Source organism: Coenobita brevimanus, chromosome 31, assembly GCF_032717465.1.
Source record: "Coenobita brevimanus isolate Jiangsu-jjx chromosome 31, ASM3271746v2, whole genome shotgun sequence".
NCBI classification, from domain to species: Eukaryota; Metazoa; Arthropoda; class Malacostraca; order Decapoda; family Coenobitidae; genus Coenobita; species Coenobita brevimanus.
Window position 1 is genome coordinate 1,616,157 of NC_136984.1, and position 20,241 is coordinate 1,636,397.

General features: G+C 43.8%; 1 protein-coding gene across 2 annotated transcripts; it reads right to left on the reverse strand.

Annotated features, from left to right (window-relative positions):
- Positions 1 to 4,487: 4,487 nt before the first annotated feature.
- On the reverse strand, positions 4,488 to 17,333 carry mRpL45 (mitochondrial ribosomal protein L45). Of its 2 annotated transcripts, none has more exons than XM_080269093.1 (8): positions 17,276 to 17,333; positions 13,953 to 14,102; positions 12,360 to 12,437; positions 11,369 to 11,500; positions 9,267 to 9,418; positions 7,141 to 7,339; positions 5,398 to 5,689; positions 4,488 to 4,934 (listed from the first exon to the last, which is right to left on the reverse strand). In XM_080269093.1, the coding sequence occupies exons 1-7, from the start codon at positions 17,318 to 17,320 to the stop codon at positions 5,408 to 5,410; spliced, it is 1,038 nt and encodes a 345-aa protein (XP_080125219.1). In that variant the 5' UTR covers positions 17,321 to 17,333; the 3' UTR covers positions 4,488 to 4,934; positions 5,398 to 5,407. The 2 variants fall into 2 exon arrangements, with proteins under 2 accessions (XP_080125219.1, XP_080125218.1); XM_080269092.1 differs by having other exon boundaries at positions 4,488 to 5,030.
- Between the last annotated feature and the right edge of the window lie 2,908 nt (positions 17,334 to 20,241).

Sequence of the window (20,241 nt, forward strand, 5' to 3'; positions counted from 1 at the left end):
GGCGGGTTGACCATCGACAGCAGTGGGGTGGGACTGATATAACATCAGTCCCTAGTAGTTTTGTGGTGACGACCACAGCTTCACCCCAACAGGGCAGGAGGTCCCTAGGTGAGCCACGAGGTGTTTACACCTGCTGCCACCGCGAGCCACGAGGAAGTACCATCCTCTGCCGCAATAACCCTGGTGAGCCACGAAGGGCTAGTACCCTCTGCCACCGTGAGCCACGAGGGAGAAATACCCTCTGCCACGACCAGGACAGGAGGTCCTTTAACGAGGGAGAAGAACCCTCTATAACAAACGGGGCAGGAGGCCCAATAGTGGACTATACGGGGCCAACACCCCTAGCCACACCAAGGGTAAGAGACCCTTGTATAAAGCCACAAGTGGGTCCCAGGACCGATCAACCTGGTGCCACGGCTGTATTGAAGACGAGAGAGAGTCGCCTCTGTGCTACCCTCCCTGAGTACAAGAGACCACGGCCTCCATGCGTCCTCTAAAGTCGGCCAACTCCTGCAGGAGTAGCTGGACACCACCCGGGAGAGTTGCCCCGGAAGTGTCACCCGAGCAGAGGCCCGGTCCCAGTCGGGACCTACCTCCCACCCCCGGGAAATTCTTTTCTTCCCCAGGTACCAGCAGGAGACGAGGCCGCAGCCCACACCTGATGGCGCGTCCCCTGGCAGACCTCTACAGCATTTGGACCCCCAGGCGAGCCCAGCAGCCTACCAACGCCAACCTCCCCCTGCCGCAGACCCTCCGACGCCAGACACGTCTGCTTCACCTGTTTGGCCCCAGTCCCTAGGGCCAACATAGACAGGCCTCCCTGCACCGTGACCAGAGGAGGGCCTACAACAGGTAGAGACCCCAGGCAAGAGGATCTCCCTTCACCGTGACCAGAGTGAGGACCTACAACAGGTCGAGACCCCAGGCAAGAGAGTCTCCCTGCAACGCCTCGGTGGATCTGACCCGGGTCGAGTCTCCCCCCAGCAGGTACGGTGATTCCCGCCCCGGGTAGAGCCCCCGGAGGTCCCCTTATAGTGACAGTGATATCGCCCCAGAAAATCGGGCAAGATTAGTGACTTTCCCTTCCTACAGTGAGACAGTGATAGTGACAAAGTGAACCAGAGGGATTCCACCTATAAGTGTCCGTAAATACTTTCCCTTGGTAAAAACTATAAGTTCTGGGCCCGTGAAACTAGTGTTATTCCCCAGCCCCGACTAGAGGAGTCCCCCTTACCAGTGCACGCGCGGGCGAGAGTTGCCACGCCGAGCCCAAACAGTAAATTATAGTGATCTGCTCCCCTTGTTTTTACAGTAGTAATCCTTCCCTGGCTCATCAAGCCCAGACATCTCGATTGCCCCAGTACACTAAGACCTTTTGGACTTTAATGCAAGTTAGTCTCATTCACTTATGGACCCTTAACCCATTGTAAAGTATAATTAGTGTGTGTGAACATCCCGTGTTGTACTAACGTAACTTTGTATATCTGTATCCTCTGTCCATAATATCATTCTATGTAATATTGTCAAGGTGTTAGAATTAAGGTAATAGATGTGTTAAAAGTGGAATGCCTAGTTTTTATGTCCTGTTCCTTTGTTAGTGCATTACTTCCAGTCCGGAAAGAGGACCCCGCTCAGTAGCTAGTGTTTTTAGGACGAGGAGTCGGCCTCACACAGCATAACATTAACATTACCAATAAACTTAACATCCTTGTAAGGGTATATCTCTTCCTTGAAATAAATGGCACTAAAATGAATTCCATGTGTTTCTTGGGTAGCACATCCTTTAGTTTGTTACATCGCATCTCTTGAAGTAGTCATTAATTATAACTTTGAATGTCAAAAGACAATTTGGAAAACGGTTCTAATACTGTATGAGGGAACTGGGAAAAAAAATCATAAAACATCAAATAAGACTGGGGAGAGTATTTCATTTTTTAACCCAGCACTGCAGCTCTGAATGTCTGTCGATTTTGGAATCCTATTAAGAAAAAGAATGCAGATGGTCTGTAGTTAATTACCTTGAGTACAAATACAGACCTCTTGAACTAGGTATAGGATACATGAAATGAATTGGTAAAATAACAGTACAATAGCCTAACCTATCTAGTGGCATAGAAACTGTTAAACCCCAAAATCAAACCACCATGATCTAGTTTAAGTAGGCCTGTTTAAAAAACCTAAAGTTAATGCTACTGGCAACTTTACAAATATAGGCAATAAAAAGAAATCTACAAATTAGTCCATAAATACATAACACTGACAGTCTATTGTCTAAATTAACTAGCAAATTTCATACATTTTGTTTTGCTATGGTTAAGTATCAAGTCTGCATAACAATATCTGCAACACTAAAACAGGCTAGAATGGCATGTAATTTGACTTAAGTATTGAGATGGATAGGCAGAGGAATGTATGAAGAAAAGTAGAGTTTAATACATGGCGGAAGAGATTGAGATAGGGGTAGTGCTGGACAAAAGGCCTTCCTGTGGTGGCCCTTTGATAATACAGGTAACTCAGCTGCCTAGACCATCCATCCAACCATCATTCAAGCCTATACCTCCCCCATGAGTGTAGAAGCCCAGGGCAAGGCAGGTTGGTCCTGACATTTAAGATGGGTGACCATCCTCACTCATCCCTGAGTGGCATTACGAGAGCAATATAAAATTAAACTACTGTCCCACAAGAGGAGGAGGCACGTTCACATTTTGGATGAATCTGGGGCTAGTACTAACAAAGTATTACTCCTACACATTTTCGTATAATACTGACTCATCACTATATAAAATCAAAATAACTCAAGTACACAATACTAACCTTGCTTGCCTTGTATACACACTGGCCACAGCAGACTGCCACACACACCACACTCATACTAATCAGGAACCAAACTGTGTAGTGTAAATAAGTCTGCATCAGGACACTTTCAGGATATCTTAAATCAATCAATGCCATGTTTACTCTCAAGGCATCCCCAAATAAGACTGAAGATACAGATAATGTTTTCATGGGACTGAATAGTGTACAGATGAAACCTAGGTAATTCCTTCCCAATACTTGTTCGCATACATAAACATATACACTTTACAGCCATTACATACATACTTTGTGCATAAATTTCATTTATACATACATGCATACACTTTACATGCATACATTACATAGTTTACATACAAACAGTCAGTCATCTAATCCTGTTTTGCCCCATGAGATGCATAGGAGCCCAGGGCTAGGCAAGTTTGTCCTGACATTTGAGTGACCAGCCTCACACATCCCTGAGTGGCATTATGTGAGCAATAAACCCCAACCACCCCTGGCTGTAGAAAAAATGCCTCCAAGTCACTGTCACCTATCATTTGACTGCCCTCCCCTCAACTCACTCCTCCCTCCCTTATATACCTCTCAACTCAATCCCTCCACCTCATCCTCATCTCCCCCTCCCTCCACTTCACCTACATACACCCTCTTGGTCAGTCTTTCATTCTCCATTCTCTCATCATCTCTCCCTCCCTCCACTTCACCTACATACACCCTCTTAGTCAGTCTTTCATTCTCTCATCATCTCTCCCTCCCTCCACTTCACCTACATACACCCTCTTAGTCAGTCTTTCATTCTCCATTCTCTCATCCTCTCCCCCTCCCTCCACTTCACCTACATACACCCTCTTAGTCAGTTTTTCATTCTCCATTCTCTCATCATCTCCCCCTCCCTCCACTTCACCTACATACACCCTCTTAGTCAGTCTTTCATTCTCCATTCTCTCATCATCTCTCCCTCCCTCCACTTCACCTACATACACCCTCTTAGTCAGTCTTTCAATCTCCATTCTCTCACATGTGTGGACAGCTACCATATTTTTAACCATATTTTAAACTATTCTTCATCCATGGTAGTATTTCCCAGGGGTCAATGGTATCCAGTATTGCGTTGCCATTTCTCTTCCCTAATATTTTATTATACTGCCAACTAATTTAGACTTTTCTATCTATCCATCTATCTATCTATTCCAGATGCCTTAATCCCATAAGGGGTGGCCACAAACAAATTGCCTCCATGTCACCCTGTCCCCCACCATTTCACTGCCCTGCTCCCAGCTCACACCCCCCTCTCTCATATACCTCTCCACTCCATCCCTCCACCTCATCCTCAGCCTCCCCCCTCCCTCCAAATCCCTCCACTTCACCTACATAAAATAATATACACTACAAAACTCCACATCAAAACTACTGCAGTCTAAACAATATAAGAGCAGGTGACTGGCCTACCCCTCCCCCTGGTGGTATTTTCATGATTAACAAACCCGCAGCTGCATCTTAGGGATACAGCCCACACACACGGCCAGGCTCTCCTCGAACTGGGGCGTTAAAACCACTACACCACCACAGGGCATGTATCTAAGTCGAAAGGAGTACATAGGTATAGAGTTTTATTATCTCCAATCTCTACAGATACTATACACATTATTTAACAAACTTAAATTGCTCTAGCATCATTATTATTATCATTATCATCATCATCATCATCACTATCATTATCATCAGCATCATCACTATCCTTACCCTCAGCATCATCATCATCATCATCATCATCATAATTCTCCATCATCATTCTAAATCCTATCTTTAAGTGGAAAAAAGAGATGATGATGATGATGATGATGTTGACGATGATGAATATAATGACGATGACAAAGAGAATTATGATGATGATGATGATGATGATGACGACAGACATAATAATAACGACAATGACAGTGATGATGAAGATAATAACGACGATGATGATGATGATGAAGATAATAACGACGATGATGATGATTTAATACACATACTAAGACAATGTATTTTCTAAGCTCATTCCTCCCTCATATGAGATGGCAGCACACACCTTCCCAAATCAGTCCTGCAGTCCACTGGGATCACAGCAACACAGAAGGCTGGTTGAGAGAGAAAGAAAGACAGTGGTTATCTCTCTCTCTCTTACACCATCTGATCAGTCCTGCGGTCCACTGAGTTCACATCGACACAGAAGGCTAGAAGAAAGACAGAAAGAAAATGGTTATGTCTCTCTCTCTAAGACTACAATAATGTTACTTGACCATCATCACTATCATCATCCAATCCCGTGTTGCCCCATGAGGAGCGTAGGAGGCCGGGGCTAGGCAAGTTGGTCCTGACATTTAAGATGAGAGTGACCAGCCTCACTCATCCCTGAGTGGCATTACATGAGCAATAAACCCCAACCACCCCTTGGATATAAACCTGCACCGGCTCAATCCGACTGGAGTGCCTTAATTACCCACTAAACCACCAGGTGCCATGAATGAATAAATAAATACAAGTACAGTAATTACAAAAAACAGCTATGACGACGACGACGATGATGATGGATATATTTACCTTTCACTCCCTAAGCCGTAGCCACAGCAGGTGCTTGTGTCTCTGACTGAGGGACAACTTCCGTACTCTCTTTCTCCGCTCCCTCCTCCTCCTCCTCCTCAGTGGCAACCCTATACGTCCGCAATATAGGCTGTCTTGGGGGTAACCAGTCCGGGATGATCTTGTCGTGTACGCGCCAGGAGCCGTACGTGTGTGCAATGTGCTTCTCAAACACCACATACTCAAGGACGTCACGCGCCACAACCTCCGAACCATACTGCAGCCTCCCAAACCGGTCATAAACAGCCAGTGTCTGACGGTAAAGATGAAAAGAATATTAATATCTATCTATCTATCTATCTATAAACTGCCAGTGTCTGTTGGTAAAGAAAAAAATAATATCTATCTAGTTATCTATCTATAAACTGCCAGTGTCTGTTGGTATAGACAAAAAAATATTAATATCTATCTATCTGTCTATCTATCTATAAACTGCCAGTGTCTGTTGGTATAGACTAAAAAAAATATTAATATCTATCTATTTGTCTATCTATCTATAAACTGCCAGTGTCTGTTGGTAAAGACAAAAAGAATGAATATATTTTTTTTTAACATAACAGAACAGAGGAAGGAATAACAAATGAATAAAAAAAAATATTAAAAATAATCCATACACTAGATTACTGGTGTCCACTATCCATTTATCTATCTACCTATCTACAGTTAGATGCCTTAATTCCGTAAGGGGTGGCCACAAACAAATCACCTCCATGTCACTCTGTCACCTGTCATTACACAGCCCTCCTCACAACTCACAGCCCTCTCTCATATACTTCTATCTATCTATCTATTGCCAGACGCCGTAATCCCGTAAAGGGTGGCCACAAACAAACCACCTCCATGTCACCCTGTCCCCCCACCATTTCACTGCCCTGCTCCCAGCTCACCCCCCCCTCTCTCAAATACCTCTCCATTCCATCCCTCCATCACATCCTTGCCCTCCCTCTCCCCCCTTCCACCTCACTCACATACACTCTCCTTGTCAGTCTCTCTCTCATATACCGTACTTAATATTCATAACTTTAGCATACATCAAGACTTAACTATTAGCAATTTCAGCTTAACTAAAACTCGCTACTTTACTAATCTCATTACTGTATCGTTTATTTTGTTTATAAAAGCTCTAACATAACTCCGTGGGTCGGCCAAATTCACCTTGGGTAATAGCGGCTCTCCATGCTGCTCAATCTCTGGCAGCCTCCTTATTCAGCCCCTTATCCATTAGGTCATGCCCTATGCCTTTGTCCCAGGTCTTTTTTTGGTCTGCCTCTCACAATCCAACCCTTGACATTCTATCTGTCTATCTACTGCCAGACGCCTTAATCCCATAAGGGGTGGCCACAGACAAATCGCCTCCATGTCGCCCTGTCCCCCGCCATTTCACTGCCCTGCTCCCAGCTTACACCCCTCTCTCATATACCTCTCCACTCTGTCCCTCCATCTCATCCTTGGCCTACTCCTCCCTCTCCCCTCCTCCACCTCACTCACATACACTCTCCTCATTAGTCTCTCACTCTCCATCCTCTGCACATGGCCAAACCACCTCAATAAATTTCCCCTAACACTTTCTATCACAAACCCAGTTCCTCTCATATACCTCTCCACTCCATCCCTCCATCCCATCCTTGGGCTCCCTCCCCACCTCACTCACATACACTCTCCTCATCAGTCTCTCACACTCAAGATAAAATGAACAAAACCAACCTGCTGGGTGTGGAATCGTACAGTCACTTGGGCAAAGATGTTATCCTTGGTGATGATGTCTGTACAACGAGCGTGAACCACCTGTGGCGGCTCCAACGACTTGATGAACTTCCAACGCAGCGTCTTGTGCCTCACCTCGTGCGTCACTAGTGGGTACGCACGCTCTGTTACCAGCTGGTGCAGTCTGTCCCTATCCAACCTAATAATAATAATAATAGCAGATAGTTACTGATGTTTTATACTGAACATCATCATCATCATCATCTGGACCTCCTTTCCCACCCTAGGGCAAGGTGAGGAGTAGCAATGTCCGGACAGCCCAAGTTGGCCTAATTCAATGGGCCACACTTCCATTCACTCATCATTCAAGCCCCCGAATTCCTGGCTCCATCAGACAGGCTAAAAAAATTCCACCACATTCTGTAGCTTCACATAAATGTATCCGATAAGAGTCAATCCGGACGCTGCCACGTTAAAACGGGGTGCCAAATGCCTGATCATGCACTTCTCCTCACAATATTCATCCAGCCTAGAGTTGGACAGACGGAGGGACAGACAGACACACACACACGAAGTACAGACTGGGTACATGGCTTCCTGAAGAGACATAAAGTCCTCCTGTCCTCCAGGATATGCCAAAATATTTCGAGGAAGTGAGCTACTGTCTCTGAAGAGGTCATAATGGCCTACGGTACATTAAAAAGCTAGGAGAGAGTCTTAGGGGAGTACCTCCTGCAAATATCATTAACTATGACAAAACCAACGCAGGAATATCATTAACTATGACAAAACCAACGCAAGAATATCATTAACTATGACAAAACCAACATCACGGATGATCCTAAGGTAAAGCTCCAGATATTCCAACGTGGTTTAAAACAGGCGGAGCGTATCATGAATACAACGAAGACATCAAACATCCATCATGTTCTCCATCACGGCCAGTGGAAAGCACCTTAGTCCATATGTCGTTTACAAGACTGAACGCTTGCAGCAGTCATGGACCGAAGGAGGACCAATCGACATATGTAACCGAACTCTTCTGGCTGGTTCAATTCAAACTGAAGCAGGGGAAGCAGAGAGGCAGGTCTCCTGAAGGCACAGCTAAATGACAACACTGAGCAGGAAGGCATCAAAGGTCAGAGCGATTCAAATGAAAAATTTGATGCTTCACAAGAATAGCCCGCTGAGTCCAACTGCCCCACAGCAGGTGTTGATAAATAGTATTCTTATTTTTCAAATATGTCTTTTCTGTGTTTTTCTATGTTCATATTTTCACATAAGAAACTGGATTATTTGTGTTTCATTACCCAAACAGTAAAGCTTTTTGTATCTATCTAGCTATCTATTGCCAGACGCCATAATCCCGTACGGGGTGGCCGTTTGTCTTTGAGTTAGTTGTTTTACGGGGAGGGGCACTAACCCTCCACCAACCCACTTGTTGACATGTAGGGAACACGTATGGTTTGGTTATATGGTTACCACCCAGCGTTGTAAATGGTTTCCTGGGGTACAGGAAACCATTAGGCTTGTCACTCAATGTAAAGCCACCTGAAAAGGAAAGAAGAGTAATAAAAAGTGACAGGAAAGATGGGAGAAATAGGAAGAGAGGAAGACAGGCACAGAAAAAGAATGATAAAGGCTAAGGAAGAAGTAGGCAGCACTACATCAAGTGAGTGGATGATGGTGAGAAATAGGAAGAGAGGAGGGCAGGCACAGAAAAAGAATGATAAAGGCTAAGGAAGAAGCAGGCAGCACTACATCAAGTGAGTGGATGATGGTCGCCACCACCCTAAATGCTGCGCTACAAACCTTAGTACAACAAAATATAGCAAAAAGTTAGTTGAATTGCCCCATCGTACACTATATAAACTTGTTGAGCCAGTTCTACTAAATAATGTGGGTCAAAAATAAGGTAACATAAAGCAACGTTTAGTAAAGCAGCGGAGAGGAGAGGAGAAGGGAGGAGAGACAAAAAGGGAAGAGAAGAGGAGAGGAGAGGAGAGAAGAGAAGAGAAGAGAGGAGAGAAGAGGACAGAAAAGAAGAGAAGAGGAGAGGAAAGGAGAGGAGAGAAGAGAAGAGAGGAGTAAACTAAAATAAAGTAACATAATAAAGTCATCCTTACTTTGCCAGGGCCTCGTGGGTGTCTATATAAATTTGTTGCGCCTCTTCAGCAAACTCGTGTGGGTCGAAATTCTCTTCAAACTGCCGTATCTTCCTTATGGCCATCATTGACTTGCCCTTCTTCTCCATCCTCTCAAATTTCTGCTTGGCTCCCTGCAAGATGCATTTATTATTATTATTGATGTTATTACCCTTTCCTCTCTTCCATCCTACTTTCCTTCCATCCTCTTCTGTCTTTCTTTCCTTCATTCTTTCCTTGTCCTTCTGCCTGTGGGTGACTTTACACTCCCTCTTCTGTCTTTCTTTCCTTGTCCTTCTGCCTGTGGGTGACTTTACACTCCCTCTTCTGTCTTTCTTTCCTTCATTCTTTCCTTTTCCTTCTGCCTATGGGTGACTTTACACTCCCTCTTCTGTCTTTCTTTCCTTCATTCTTTCCTCTTCCTTCTGCCTATGGGTGACTTTACACTCCCTCTTCTGTCTTTCTTTCCTTCATTCTTTCCTTGTCCTTCTGCCTACGGGTGACTTTACACTCCCTCTTCTGTCTTTCTTTCCTTCATTCTTTCCTCTTCCTTCTGCCTGTGGGTGACTTTACACTCCCTCTTCTGTCTTTCTTTCCTTCATTCTTTCCTCTTCCTTCTGCCTACAGGTGACTTTACTCTCCCTCTTCTGTCTTTCTTTCCTTCATTCTTTCCTTTTCCTTCTGCCTATGGGTGACTTTACACTCCCTCTTCTGTCTTTCTTTCCTTCATTCTTTCCTCTTCCTTCTGCCTACAGGTGACTCTACACTCCCTCTTCTGTCTTTCTTTCCTTCATTTTTTCCTTTTCCTTCTGCCTGTGGGTGACTCTACACTGAGTGACAAGCCAAATTGTTTCCTGTACACCAGGAAACCATTTACTATGCTGGGTGGTAACCATATAGCCAAATTTTGGCACCTGGTGGGTTAGTGGGTAATTATTGCGCTCCAATCGGATTGAGCCGGTGAAGGTTTATATCCAAGGGATGGTTGGGGTTGATTGCTCATGTAATGCCACTCAGGGATGAGTGAGGCTGGTCACTCTCATCTTAAATGTCGAGACCAACTGCCTAGCCCCGGGCTCCTACACTCCTCTTGGGGCAATGTAGGATTGGATGATGGATGGATTATTATTACTATTATTATTATCATTATTACTGAATATCTCAGATTTGTTGTATGCTGATGCTGCAGTACGCCAGGCCCTCCACACTGCAGGGGTTAGGGGACACATACCCCTGCGAATGTGGAATTTCCGTGAATGATTGGTGCACCTTCCCATAAATGCCTCTACAGCCACAAATCACCCCCCTGTGAGCCAGTGTGCACATACTGTACCAAATAAACCATATCTGGGAACTGAAAGCAGCATAAAATGTCACAAATAGCAACAGACCAACTCTATAAAAAAGTTTAATAACAAATGAGTTTTGATCGGGTATGGCTGTACTAAGTTAGGGTAAATATGTACCTGGTGACTTCCACAGACTCCCACGAGTAAATGCATCTCACGCACATCCACATGAGTGTGGGCAAGTCATCAACTACATATTAACCCCATCTTCTTACAACCATGCCCATTATATTCAGTCATGCTTTTTAAAATAAACAGGACAAGTGCACATAAAATGCATCTTTATTGTACTGTACTGTGAAATCCATACTGCCAGTCACTAACAAATTAGGAGAAATACACTGAGGTGGTTTGGACATGTGGAGAGAATGGAGAATGAAAGACTGACTAAGAGGGTGTATATAGGTGAAGTGAAGGGAGGGAGAGGGAGGGGTAGACCGAGGATAAGGTGGAGGGATGGAGTTGAGAGGTATATGAGGGAGGGGGGAGTGAGTTGGGGGGAGGGAGAGGGTGGGGAGACCAAGGATAAGGTGGAGGGATGGAGCTGAGAGGTATATGAGGGAGGAGGGAGTGAGTTGGGGGGAGGGCAGTAAAATGGTGGGTGACAGTGTGACTTGGAGGCGTTTTGTCTGCAGCCACCCTTTGCGGGATTAGGGTGTCGGGCTAGAGATAGGTAGAAAACAATTATATCAATCTTACTACCCCGCACAAACAGGAAATCCCTGGTATACTCACAGCACGAGAGGTAATGGACACCTTGCCATCTCCCTCAGGTGGCACGTAAGGCTCCACCGTGCCAGCTGTTGACGATACATACATGGGTTTCTCCTGCCAGGGTCGAACCGGCTGTATGCCTTTCTCTTTCATCTGTCAGGGAGAAAGAACGAAAAAAAAATAGAATATATTGCTAGTATTTCATGTGAAGTTGAAATTGTGGATGTGATAGCACTGAGACACACACTGAGGTGGTTTGGCCATGTGGAGAGGATGGAAAGAGACTAACAAGGAGAGTGTATGTGGAGATACAGGGAGACAGATGAGGAAGTGTGGATGTGGTGTGGATGTGGACGTGATAGGAAGCATTAGGGGAAATACACTGAGGTGGTTTGGCCATGCAGAGAGGATGGAAAGAGACTAACAAGGAGAGTGTATGTGGAGTTATATGGAGACAGACTGACAAATGAGGATGTGTGCATGTGGTGTGGATGTGGATGTGATAGGAAGCATTAGGGGAAATACACTGAGGTGGTTTGGCCATGTAAAGAGGGTGGAGAGTGAGAGACTGACGAGGAGTGTGTATGTGAGTGAAGTGGAAGTGGGTAGAGGAAGGGGGACACCAAAGATGAGATGGAGGGATGGAATGGAAAGGTATATGGTGTGGATGTGGATGAGGATGTGATGGAATGCATTTAGAGAAATACACTGAGGTGTACACTCTTTTCGATTCTGGTGTCCACAGACTTCCTCACTCCACATCTTTCACGGATCACATTATTTCGTATCCTATCCACCCTCTGTACTCCACATACATTCCTCAGCAGTCCCATCTCCACTTCCTCACTCCACATCTTTCACGGATCACATTATTTCGTATCCTATCCACCCCCTGTACTCCACATACATTCCTCAGCAGTCCCATCTCCACTGCTCTCACTCTTGACGTTTCATTTTCGTGCCACACCATCACAACCGTCTGTTAAATAATAAAATAATAAACAAATCTCACCTTTGCCCGCATCTCTTCCTGCGACATCTTCATCGGGTCAATCTCCTCATTGGGGTCGGGAAAGTCGATTTTGATAAACTGCAGAAATAATAAAAAAACTGAATTAGTGACGTTATATAGATATGTACAGAGGCTGGAGAGCGAGAGACTAGCAAGGAGAGTGTGTGTGAGTGAGATGGAGAGAGGGAAAGGGAGAGGGAGGCCTAGGATGAGATGGAGGGATGGAGTGGAGAGGTATATGAGAGAGGGGGGTGTATAAGTGAAATGGAGGGGGGGAGAGGGAGGCCAAGGATGAGATGGAGGGATGGAGTGGAGAGGTATATGAGAAGAGGGAGGGGGAGCCGGGGGGAGGGCAGTGAAATGACAGAGGACAGGGTGACATGGAGATGATTTGTTTGTGGCCACCCCTTACAGGTTTAAGGCATCTGGCAATAGATAGATAAATATAGATTCTACATACATCCAACCGTATCCTAAAATAAATCACCGAGGAAAATGTGTTTGGAAGATTCCTTGAGCAACAAGAGTAAAAATGAATTTAAAACCAAACAAACAAGATGAAGAATGTCTATCTATCCATCCCTAGCCAGACGCCATAATCGGGTAAAGGGTGACCGTTTGTCTTTGAGTTAGTTGTTTTACGGGGAGGGGCACTAACCCTCCACCAACCCACTTGTTGACACGTAGGGAACACGTATGGGTTGGTTATATGGTTACCACCCAGCGCTGTAAATGGTTTCCTGGCTTACAGGAAACCATTAGGCTTGTCACTCAATGTAAAGCCACCTGAAAAGGAAAGAAGAGTAATAAAAAGTGACAGGAAAGATGGGAGAAACAGGAAGAGAGGAGGACAGACACAGAAAAAGAATGATAAAGGTGAAGGAAGAAGTAGGCAGCACTACATCAAGTGAGTGGATGAAGGGGAGAAAAAAGGAAGGGAGGAAGGCAGACACAGAAAAAGAATGACAAAGGTGAAGGAAGACATAGGCAGCACCACTCACTTGATGTAGTGCTGCCTACTTCTTCCTTCACCTTTATCATTCGTTTTCTGTGTCTGTCCTCCTCTCTTCCTATTACTCCCATCTCTCTTGTTGCTTTTTATTACTTTTCTTTCTTTTTCAAGCAGCTTAATGTATCAGTAACAAGTGACTGTCTGCTGGGAAGGGTGCAGGGTACAAGGGCAAGTGTGAGTTTTCCACCAGGTAACTCTTTTTTTGGATAAGGGCTAAGGCGTTGCCCCTGGGTAGAGGACTTTGGTTTGGAGTGTGTAGCATTTTATGACCGGATGCCCTTCCTGATGTCTACCAATGACCCTTGGGTGGATTCGATCCTCCAACCCTTCGGTCAGAGTGGAGCGCTCTAACCCACTGAGCCACGGCAAGAGGCAGACAAAGACTTAAGTACTGTATATGATCAGTCTCCTGGATGATATTGATGGAAGATGTAGTGTGTCAGACATTGTGAGCGTGGCACATGGGAGGGAAGAATGACACTCCACGATCGCCAATGTCACCTGACTGGCACTACGGCAAGGTGAGGTAAGGTAACATAAGCACCGTAGGTCAAAAACGACAAACAATCGTAAACACGCACCTTCAACCTCCTATCTCGTTTAAACTTAGGGTTCCAGTGTTTTGACCTCGAGTTCCACTTATTGTTATGGAATTGGTAGTTCGGGTCGTTGTACACGTGGCAGTAACGGGCTGCTCCAACGGCACATGCTGGCACGGAGATGGATGGAGTCTGTTGGAAGAAGAAATATTATTATTATCATTATTATTATTATTATTATTATTATTATTTGTGGTAGGTGGGGGCGCTCATCATCCACTCACTCGATGTGGTGCTGCTCTCAGGTGTCTGCCCTTTCCTCTCCTCCATCCATTCCTTCCTTCCTCTTCTGTCTTTCTTTCCTTCATTCTTTCCTCTTCCTTCTGCCTACGGGTGACTTTACACTCCCTCTTCTGTCTTTCTTTCCTTCATTCTTTCCTCTTCCTTCTGCCTACGGGTGACTTTACACTCCCTCTTTTGTCTTTCTTTCCTTCATTCTTTCCTCTTCCTTCTGCCTGTGGGTGACTTTACACTCCCTCTTTTGTCTTTCTTTCCTTCATTCTTTCCTCTTCCTTCTGCCTGTGGGTGACTTTACACTCCCTCTTTTGTCTTTCTTTCCTTCATTCTTTCCTCTTCCTTCTGCCTGTGGGTGACTCTACACTGAGTAACAAGCCAAATGGTTTCCTGGACATGGAGGCAATTTTATTATACACAAATGAGATTAAATCAGTGAGACTTTTTCTTTTTTCTACTGCAAATGAATAATGCTATGAGTTTCAATTAATGGCAGCTGTGATGGTAGAGCTTCAACCAATCGTAGTACAAGTGTGAAGGCACCTGAATTTCAATTACAGCACGGTACAGGCAGGTCCCCAGATACGATACTCCTAAATGCAATACCCCAGCACAACAATGGGGGTAGGAATGGTATACCTCGATATACAACACCCCTAGATGCGATACCCTGGCATAATGATGGGGGTAGGAATAAATACCTCGATATACAACACCCCTAGACGATACCCTGGCATAATGATGGGGGTAGGAATAAATACCTCGATATACAACACCCCTAGACGATACCCTGGCATAATGATGGGGGTAGGAATAAATACCTCGATATACGATACCCCTAGACGATACCCTGGCATAATGATGGGGGTAGGAATAAATACCTCGATATACAACACCCCTAGACGATACCCTGGCATAATGATGGGGGTAGGAATAAATACCTCGATATACGATACCCCTAGACGATACAGAGCATAACAATGGGGGTAGAAATGGTATACCTCAATATACGATACCCCTAAATGCGATACCCTGGCATAACAATGGGGGTAGGAATAAATACCTCGATATACGATACAAATACCACCATACTCTGCTGAACGATGGCCAAACCCTGGTACAATGATGGGTTTTGTTTTTTTAAAGTGGATTTTGATGATATTTTAGACTAAAATTGTGTGTTTAGGTTGATTTATAAACTGTTTTTAGACTTATATTAATGTGTTTTAGTCATAGGTGGGGTGAACATTGTCATTTTAGGGTACAGACTTATATTTGATGATTTTCATATTTTATTTTTGGGTTTGACGAATGAAGATGTGAAGGAACGTTGTGGGGGTGGATGTGGATGTGGTTGAGAAGATTAGAGACCGAGGATGAAGTGGAGGGAGGGAGAGGGAGGATGAGGTGGAGGGATGGAGTTGAGAGGTACGGTATATGAGGGAGGGGGGGGGTGAGTTGGGGGGAGGGTAGTCAAATGGTGGGTGACAGAGCGACTTGGAGGCGTTTTGTCTGCGGCCACCCTTCGCGGGATTAGGACATCAGGCAATAGATAGATAGATAGATTTTCGGGTTTAAGTGAGTTTAGGCTTAGTTTAGTTTCTTTTAAAGCCATCTGGGGGTTGAGGTTAGCTGGAAACTTTTGGGGTTCATTTGGGTCATAAACACATCCCTGTACTTTACATGTTAAATCTACCCCAAGATACAATACCCCGCCTAACGATGGGTTCTTATTTAACCACTCCCTGTGTCAACAAGTGGGTTGGTGGAGGGTTAGTGCCCCTCCCTGTAAAACAAAATAACTCAGAGTCAAATGGCCACCCCTTACGGGATTATGGCGTCCGGCAATAGATAGATAGACAGACAGATCGTTAAACCGGGGTATACCTGTACTTCAAAGAGGGTTGTGACAGGAAAAAAAAAAAAAAAAAAAACTATTAGGTCTACTGCAGATTAGGTACGGTCACATTGGAACTATAATTTTCCACAAATTTCTGATCTACCTCTATCTACAGCCACACACCAATGCATTCTAAATTTAAACCAAAATTTCTTTACAAGGTGATACTATGCCAGATTGTCCAAAAACACACAGAAAAGTGGAAAAATACAAAAAATTATGTGCTTCTATATATATATATTTTTTGAATAGGTATATGAGAGAGAGGGGTGTGAGCTGGGAGCAGGGCAGTGAAATGGCAGGGGTCAGGATGACATGGAGGTGATTTGTTTGTGGCCACCCCTTAAGGGATTAAGGTGTCTGGCAATAGATAGATAGACAGATAGATTGATAATAAATTTGGTGTTTTGGAGTCACGATTATTCTCACTTTTTTTTAACTGATCAAACAAATCTCTCCTAATTCACAATAATTTCCAACAAAACTTATATACTAACCTGCAGTGACTCAATACTTCAAAAATACCTCATCTCCATATAATACACAATCACACATACCCAAACTACTTCAAAAATATCTCGTCTCCATATCATACACAATCACACATACCCAAACTACTTCAAAAATACCTCGTCTCCATATAATACACAATCACACATACCCAAACTACTTCAAAAATACCTCGTCTCCATATAATACACAATCACACATACCCAAACTACTTCAAAAATACCTCGTCTCCATATAATACACAATCACACATACCCAAACTCCATATAATACACAATCACACATACCCAAACTCCATATAATACACAATCACACATACCCAAACTACTTCAAAAATACCTCGTCTCCATATAATACACAATCACACATACCCAAACTCCATATAATACACAATCACACATACCCAAACTACTTCAAAAATACCTCGTCTCCATATAATACACAATCACACATACCCAAACTCCATATAATACACGATTTCCATAAAATACATCACCTCTACACACACCACTGAGAGGAAATAGGATGCTGAGCTGCCTGGCGTGGGGATGCGGCTAAATTTCTGCTTTCCACGGCAGGATGATTTAAAATAACACAGTATACCATTTCAATACAATACACACTTTCCATATAACATACAGTCACGAGAAAATACACTTACTTTGATTAATAATTGAGAAAATTGGTTCGCTAATCTCACCGCCATGATCTCGCCTTGATGTTAGTTGCCAATCTGAGTTTCTAGATGTAGCCAACCTTGCTAAAACTGCTAAATAAATAAAACGCCATCTGACACAAACTTAAAGCTCAAGAATAACGCCTAAAGATGGTACAACCTCTACAAATTACCTTCAATATATGTTAAATCTACAGAATAATCTAAAACTATAAAATTTCCCCATCACCATTTAGTGCTACAAAGATGCAAAATACCTCAAATGTGCTTAACTGGCTATTCTCCCAGATTTGTAAACAAGAAGCAAATTTTTATATATATCATCAAATAAACACAAAAGTGAGCTGTCAAAAAGGCACAAAACTATATAACAAGGCTTCTCATGAACTAAAACTGTAGAAATATGGTGGAAATACGAAAAATGGGATCTTTCATGGACAAATGATGCTCGTCAAAAAGGCGGCATATTTAAACGACGACATGACATTGCACATTAGTTTATCTGAAGGAAATGACACACTCCTAAACCTTGAATTTAAAGTGATGGTTACATGAAATTCAATGAGTCTTAATTATGAAGTATGAATGAGTCTTCTTGGTTACTATTCCATTTTACCATAGCCTGGCCTAAAATTTCAGTATCACCAACTTGAATAACTCATTGCAACAGATTAACAGTAGAATATGATGATAGATACAAAGTGCAATGAAAAAAATACAAAACCAGAGCATTCTCTTCCTCTATCATTTATTTAAGTGAAACAGAAAGTAAGCGATATCAGAAGTCCTAGTGAGTGGTGAACAGGGTGGCTTTAGGAGTGGCAGAGGATGTGTGGATCAAATATTTGCAGTGAGACAGATAGCAAAGAAGGCTTGTGAGAAGGACCATAAGGTGTTTATGGCATTCATGGATCTGGAAAAAGCATACGACAAAGTGGACAGAGAAGGATTGTGGAAAGTTTTGCGCATGTACGGTGTAGATGGTAAGCTGCTAGGTGCCGTCAAGAGTTTTTATGATGGTAGTGACTGGAAGGGTAAATGGGCATCTAAGTGAATGGTTCACGATAGGTGTGGGCGTGCGACAAGGTTGTGTGATGTCCCCACGGTTGTTTAATATATATATATATATATAGATGGGGTGACGAGAGAAGTAAAGACACGAGTAACGGAGAGAGGGATGGCATTGGTAATGACTGGTGATGGATGGAATATCTCAAATTTGTTGTAAGCTGATTATGCAGTAGTGCTTGCAAATACTGGACAAGAACTTGGTAGGCTAGTGCAGAGTTTTGCTGATGTCTGTAAGCGTCGTGACTTGAAAATAAATGTAGAAAAGAGTAAAGGGATGGTTATTGAGAGAGAAGGTGACTCCCAGTGCAATGTTACAGTGAATGGAGAGGGACTGGAATTGGTGAGAGAGTTCAAATACCTGGGTACAGTGATAGAAAAAAGAAAATGTGCCAAAGAAGTGGAAAGTAGAGTGACACAAGGAAGGAAAGTTGCTGGTGCAATGAAGGCCATGATAAGAAACAGAGGCTTGAGTGTTGCAGCTGCACGAGGCTTACATGAAGGAGTGTTAGTGCCAACTTTAACATAGGCATGGGAGACTATGGTGTGGCATGAAAACGAAAAGTCAACAGTGAGAGCAGTGGAGATGGGACTGCTGAGGAATGTATGTGGAGTACAGAGAGTGGATAGGATACGAAGTAATGTGATTCGTGAAAGATGTGGAGTGAGGAAGTCGGTGGACACCAGAATCGAAGAGAGTGTACTGAGATGGTATGGTCATGTGGAGAGAATGGATAACAACAGAGTGGTGAAAAAGGTATATCTGAGCGAATTTGGTGGAGGTAGGAGGCGAGGTAGGCCAAGGAGAAGGTGGAGAGATATGGTGGATGAGTGTGTGAGGAAGAGAGGTATGGAAGTCGGTGAGGCTACGGGACTGACAAGAGATCGAGCTGGCTGGATGAATGTTGTGAGGAGAAGTGCATGATCAGGGATTTGGCACCCCTTTTTAACGTGACAGCGTCCAGACTGACTCTAGCAGGATCGAAGAGAATCAAAGTCGGGAAAATCAAGGCCCATAATAGTGTCTTTAGAGGGATATTTGAAAGACAGAATAATGAGGAAGAAGAGAGGAAGAACAGTACTACCTACAGACCTTTGGCAGGTTGATGGAGTCCTTGATAAAAGATTACGGAACACCTCAAAGGGAATGAATTAATTAGTCACAGACAGTGCGGATCTGTGAATGGGCGCTCGTCGGTGTTTCTGCTAATCACGGTGATGGATGGGTGGATACAAATCATAGACGAATATATTATACACGAATATTACTATACACGAATCACCTACGTCTCATATTATACACGAAATCAGACGCACTTTTGAATGGTAGGTTGCCAGAGCACGATAATAACAAGCTCAGAGTTACCCGCCGCGACTATAGTAAGACAGGACGGATATGTGGACGGGCTGATCACGGTATAGACTCAAATTTTAGACGAAGGTGGAACTGGAGACATCACCAATAGAAAATAAATATCTCGACGAACACGACCTCTGGAACTGTCTCCCTCTGTCTGTATTTCCTGCTTCCTATGACCTCCAGTCTTTCAAACGCAGTGTGTCCAGGCATCTCGAAATGATCGGATCTTGAATTTGGCTCTCTCTTGTATTTTGTTTTTCTCTTGGAAGGAACAGTTTTGCGGGCTCAAGGCCTTGGGTTCCTTCTTCCTCACATAAAAAAAAAAAATTAACCTCGAAGCCCAATTTTAATGATCCAGAGATGAAGTCACAAGCTCAATTGCCTCTTCCAGGAGTCTTCTGTGAGTATCTGTGAGTGAACCCAGTGGACTGCAGGCTGAAGGAGAAAATAATGAAGAATCAGCAAGAAACCATAATTTGACTATAAGCACTGCAGGGGTAGCGGGGAAATAGACTGGAGGAAA

Excerpts from the sequence above, each read along its gene's own strand:
- mRpL45 (XM_080269093.1), bottom strand. The coding sequence starts at position 17,320 with ATGGCGGTGAGATTAGCGAACCAATTTTCTCAATTATTAATCAAA. Across the intron at positions 12,438-13,952 it reads AACGAGATAGGAGGTTGAAG|TTTATCAAAATCGACTTTCC; the intron begins GTGCGTGTTTAC and ends TTATTTCTGCAG. Across the intron at positions 9,419-11,368 it reads TGTCCATTACCTCTCGTGCT|GGAGCCAAGCAGAAATTTGA; the intron begins GTGAGTATACCA and ends TGCATCTTGCAG.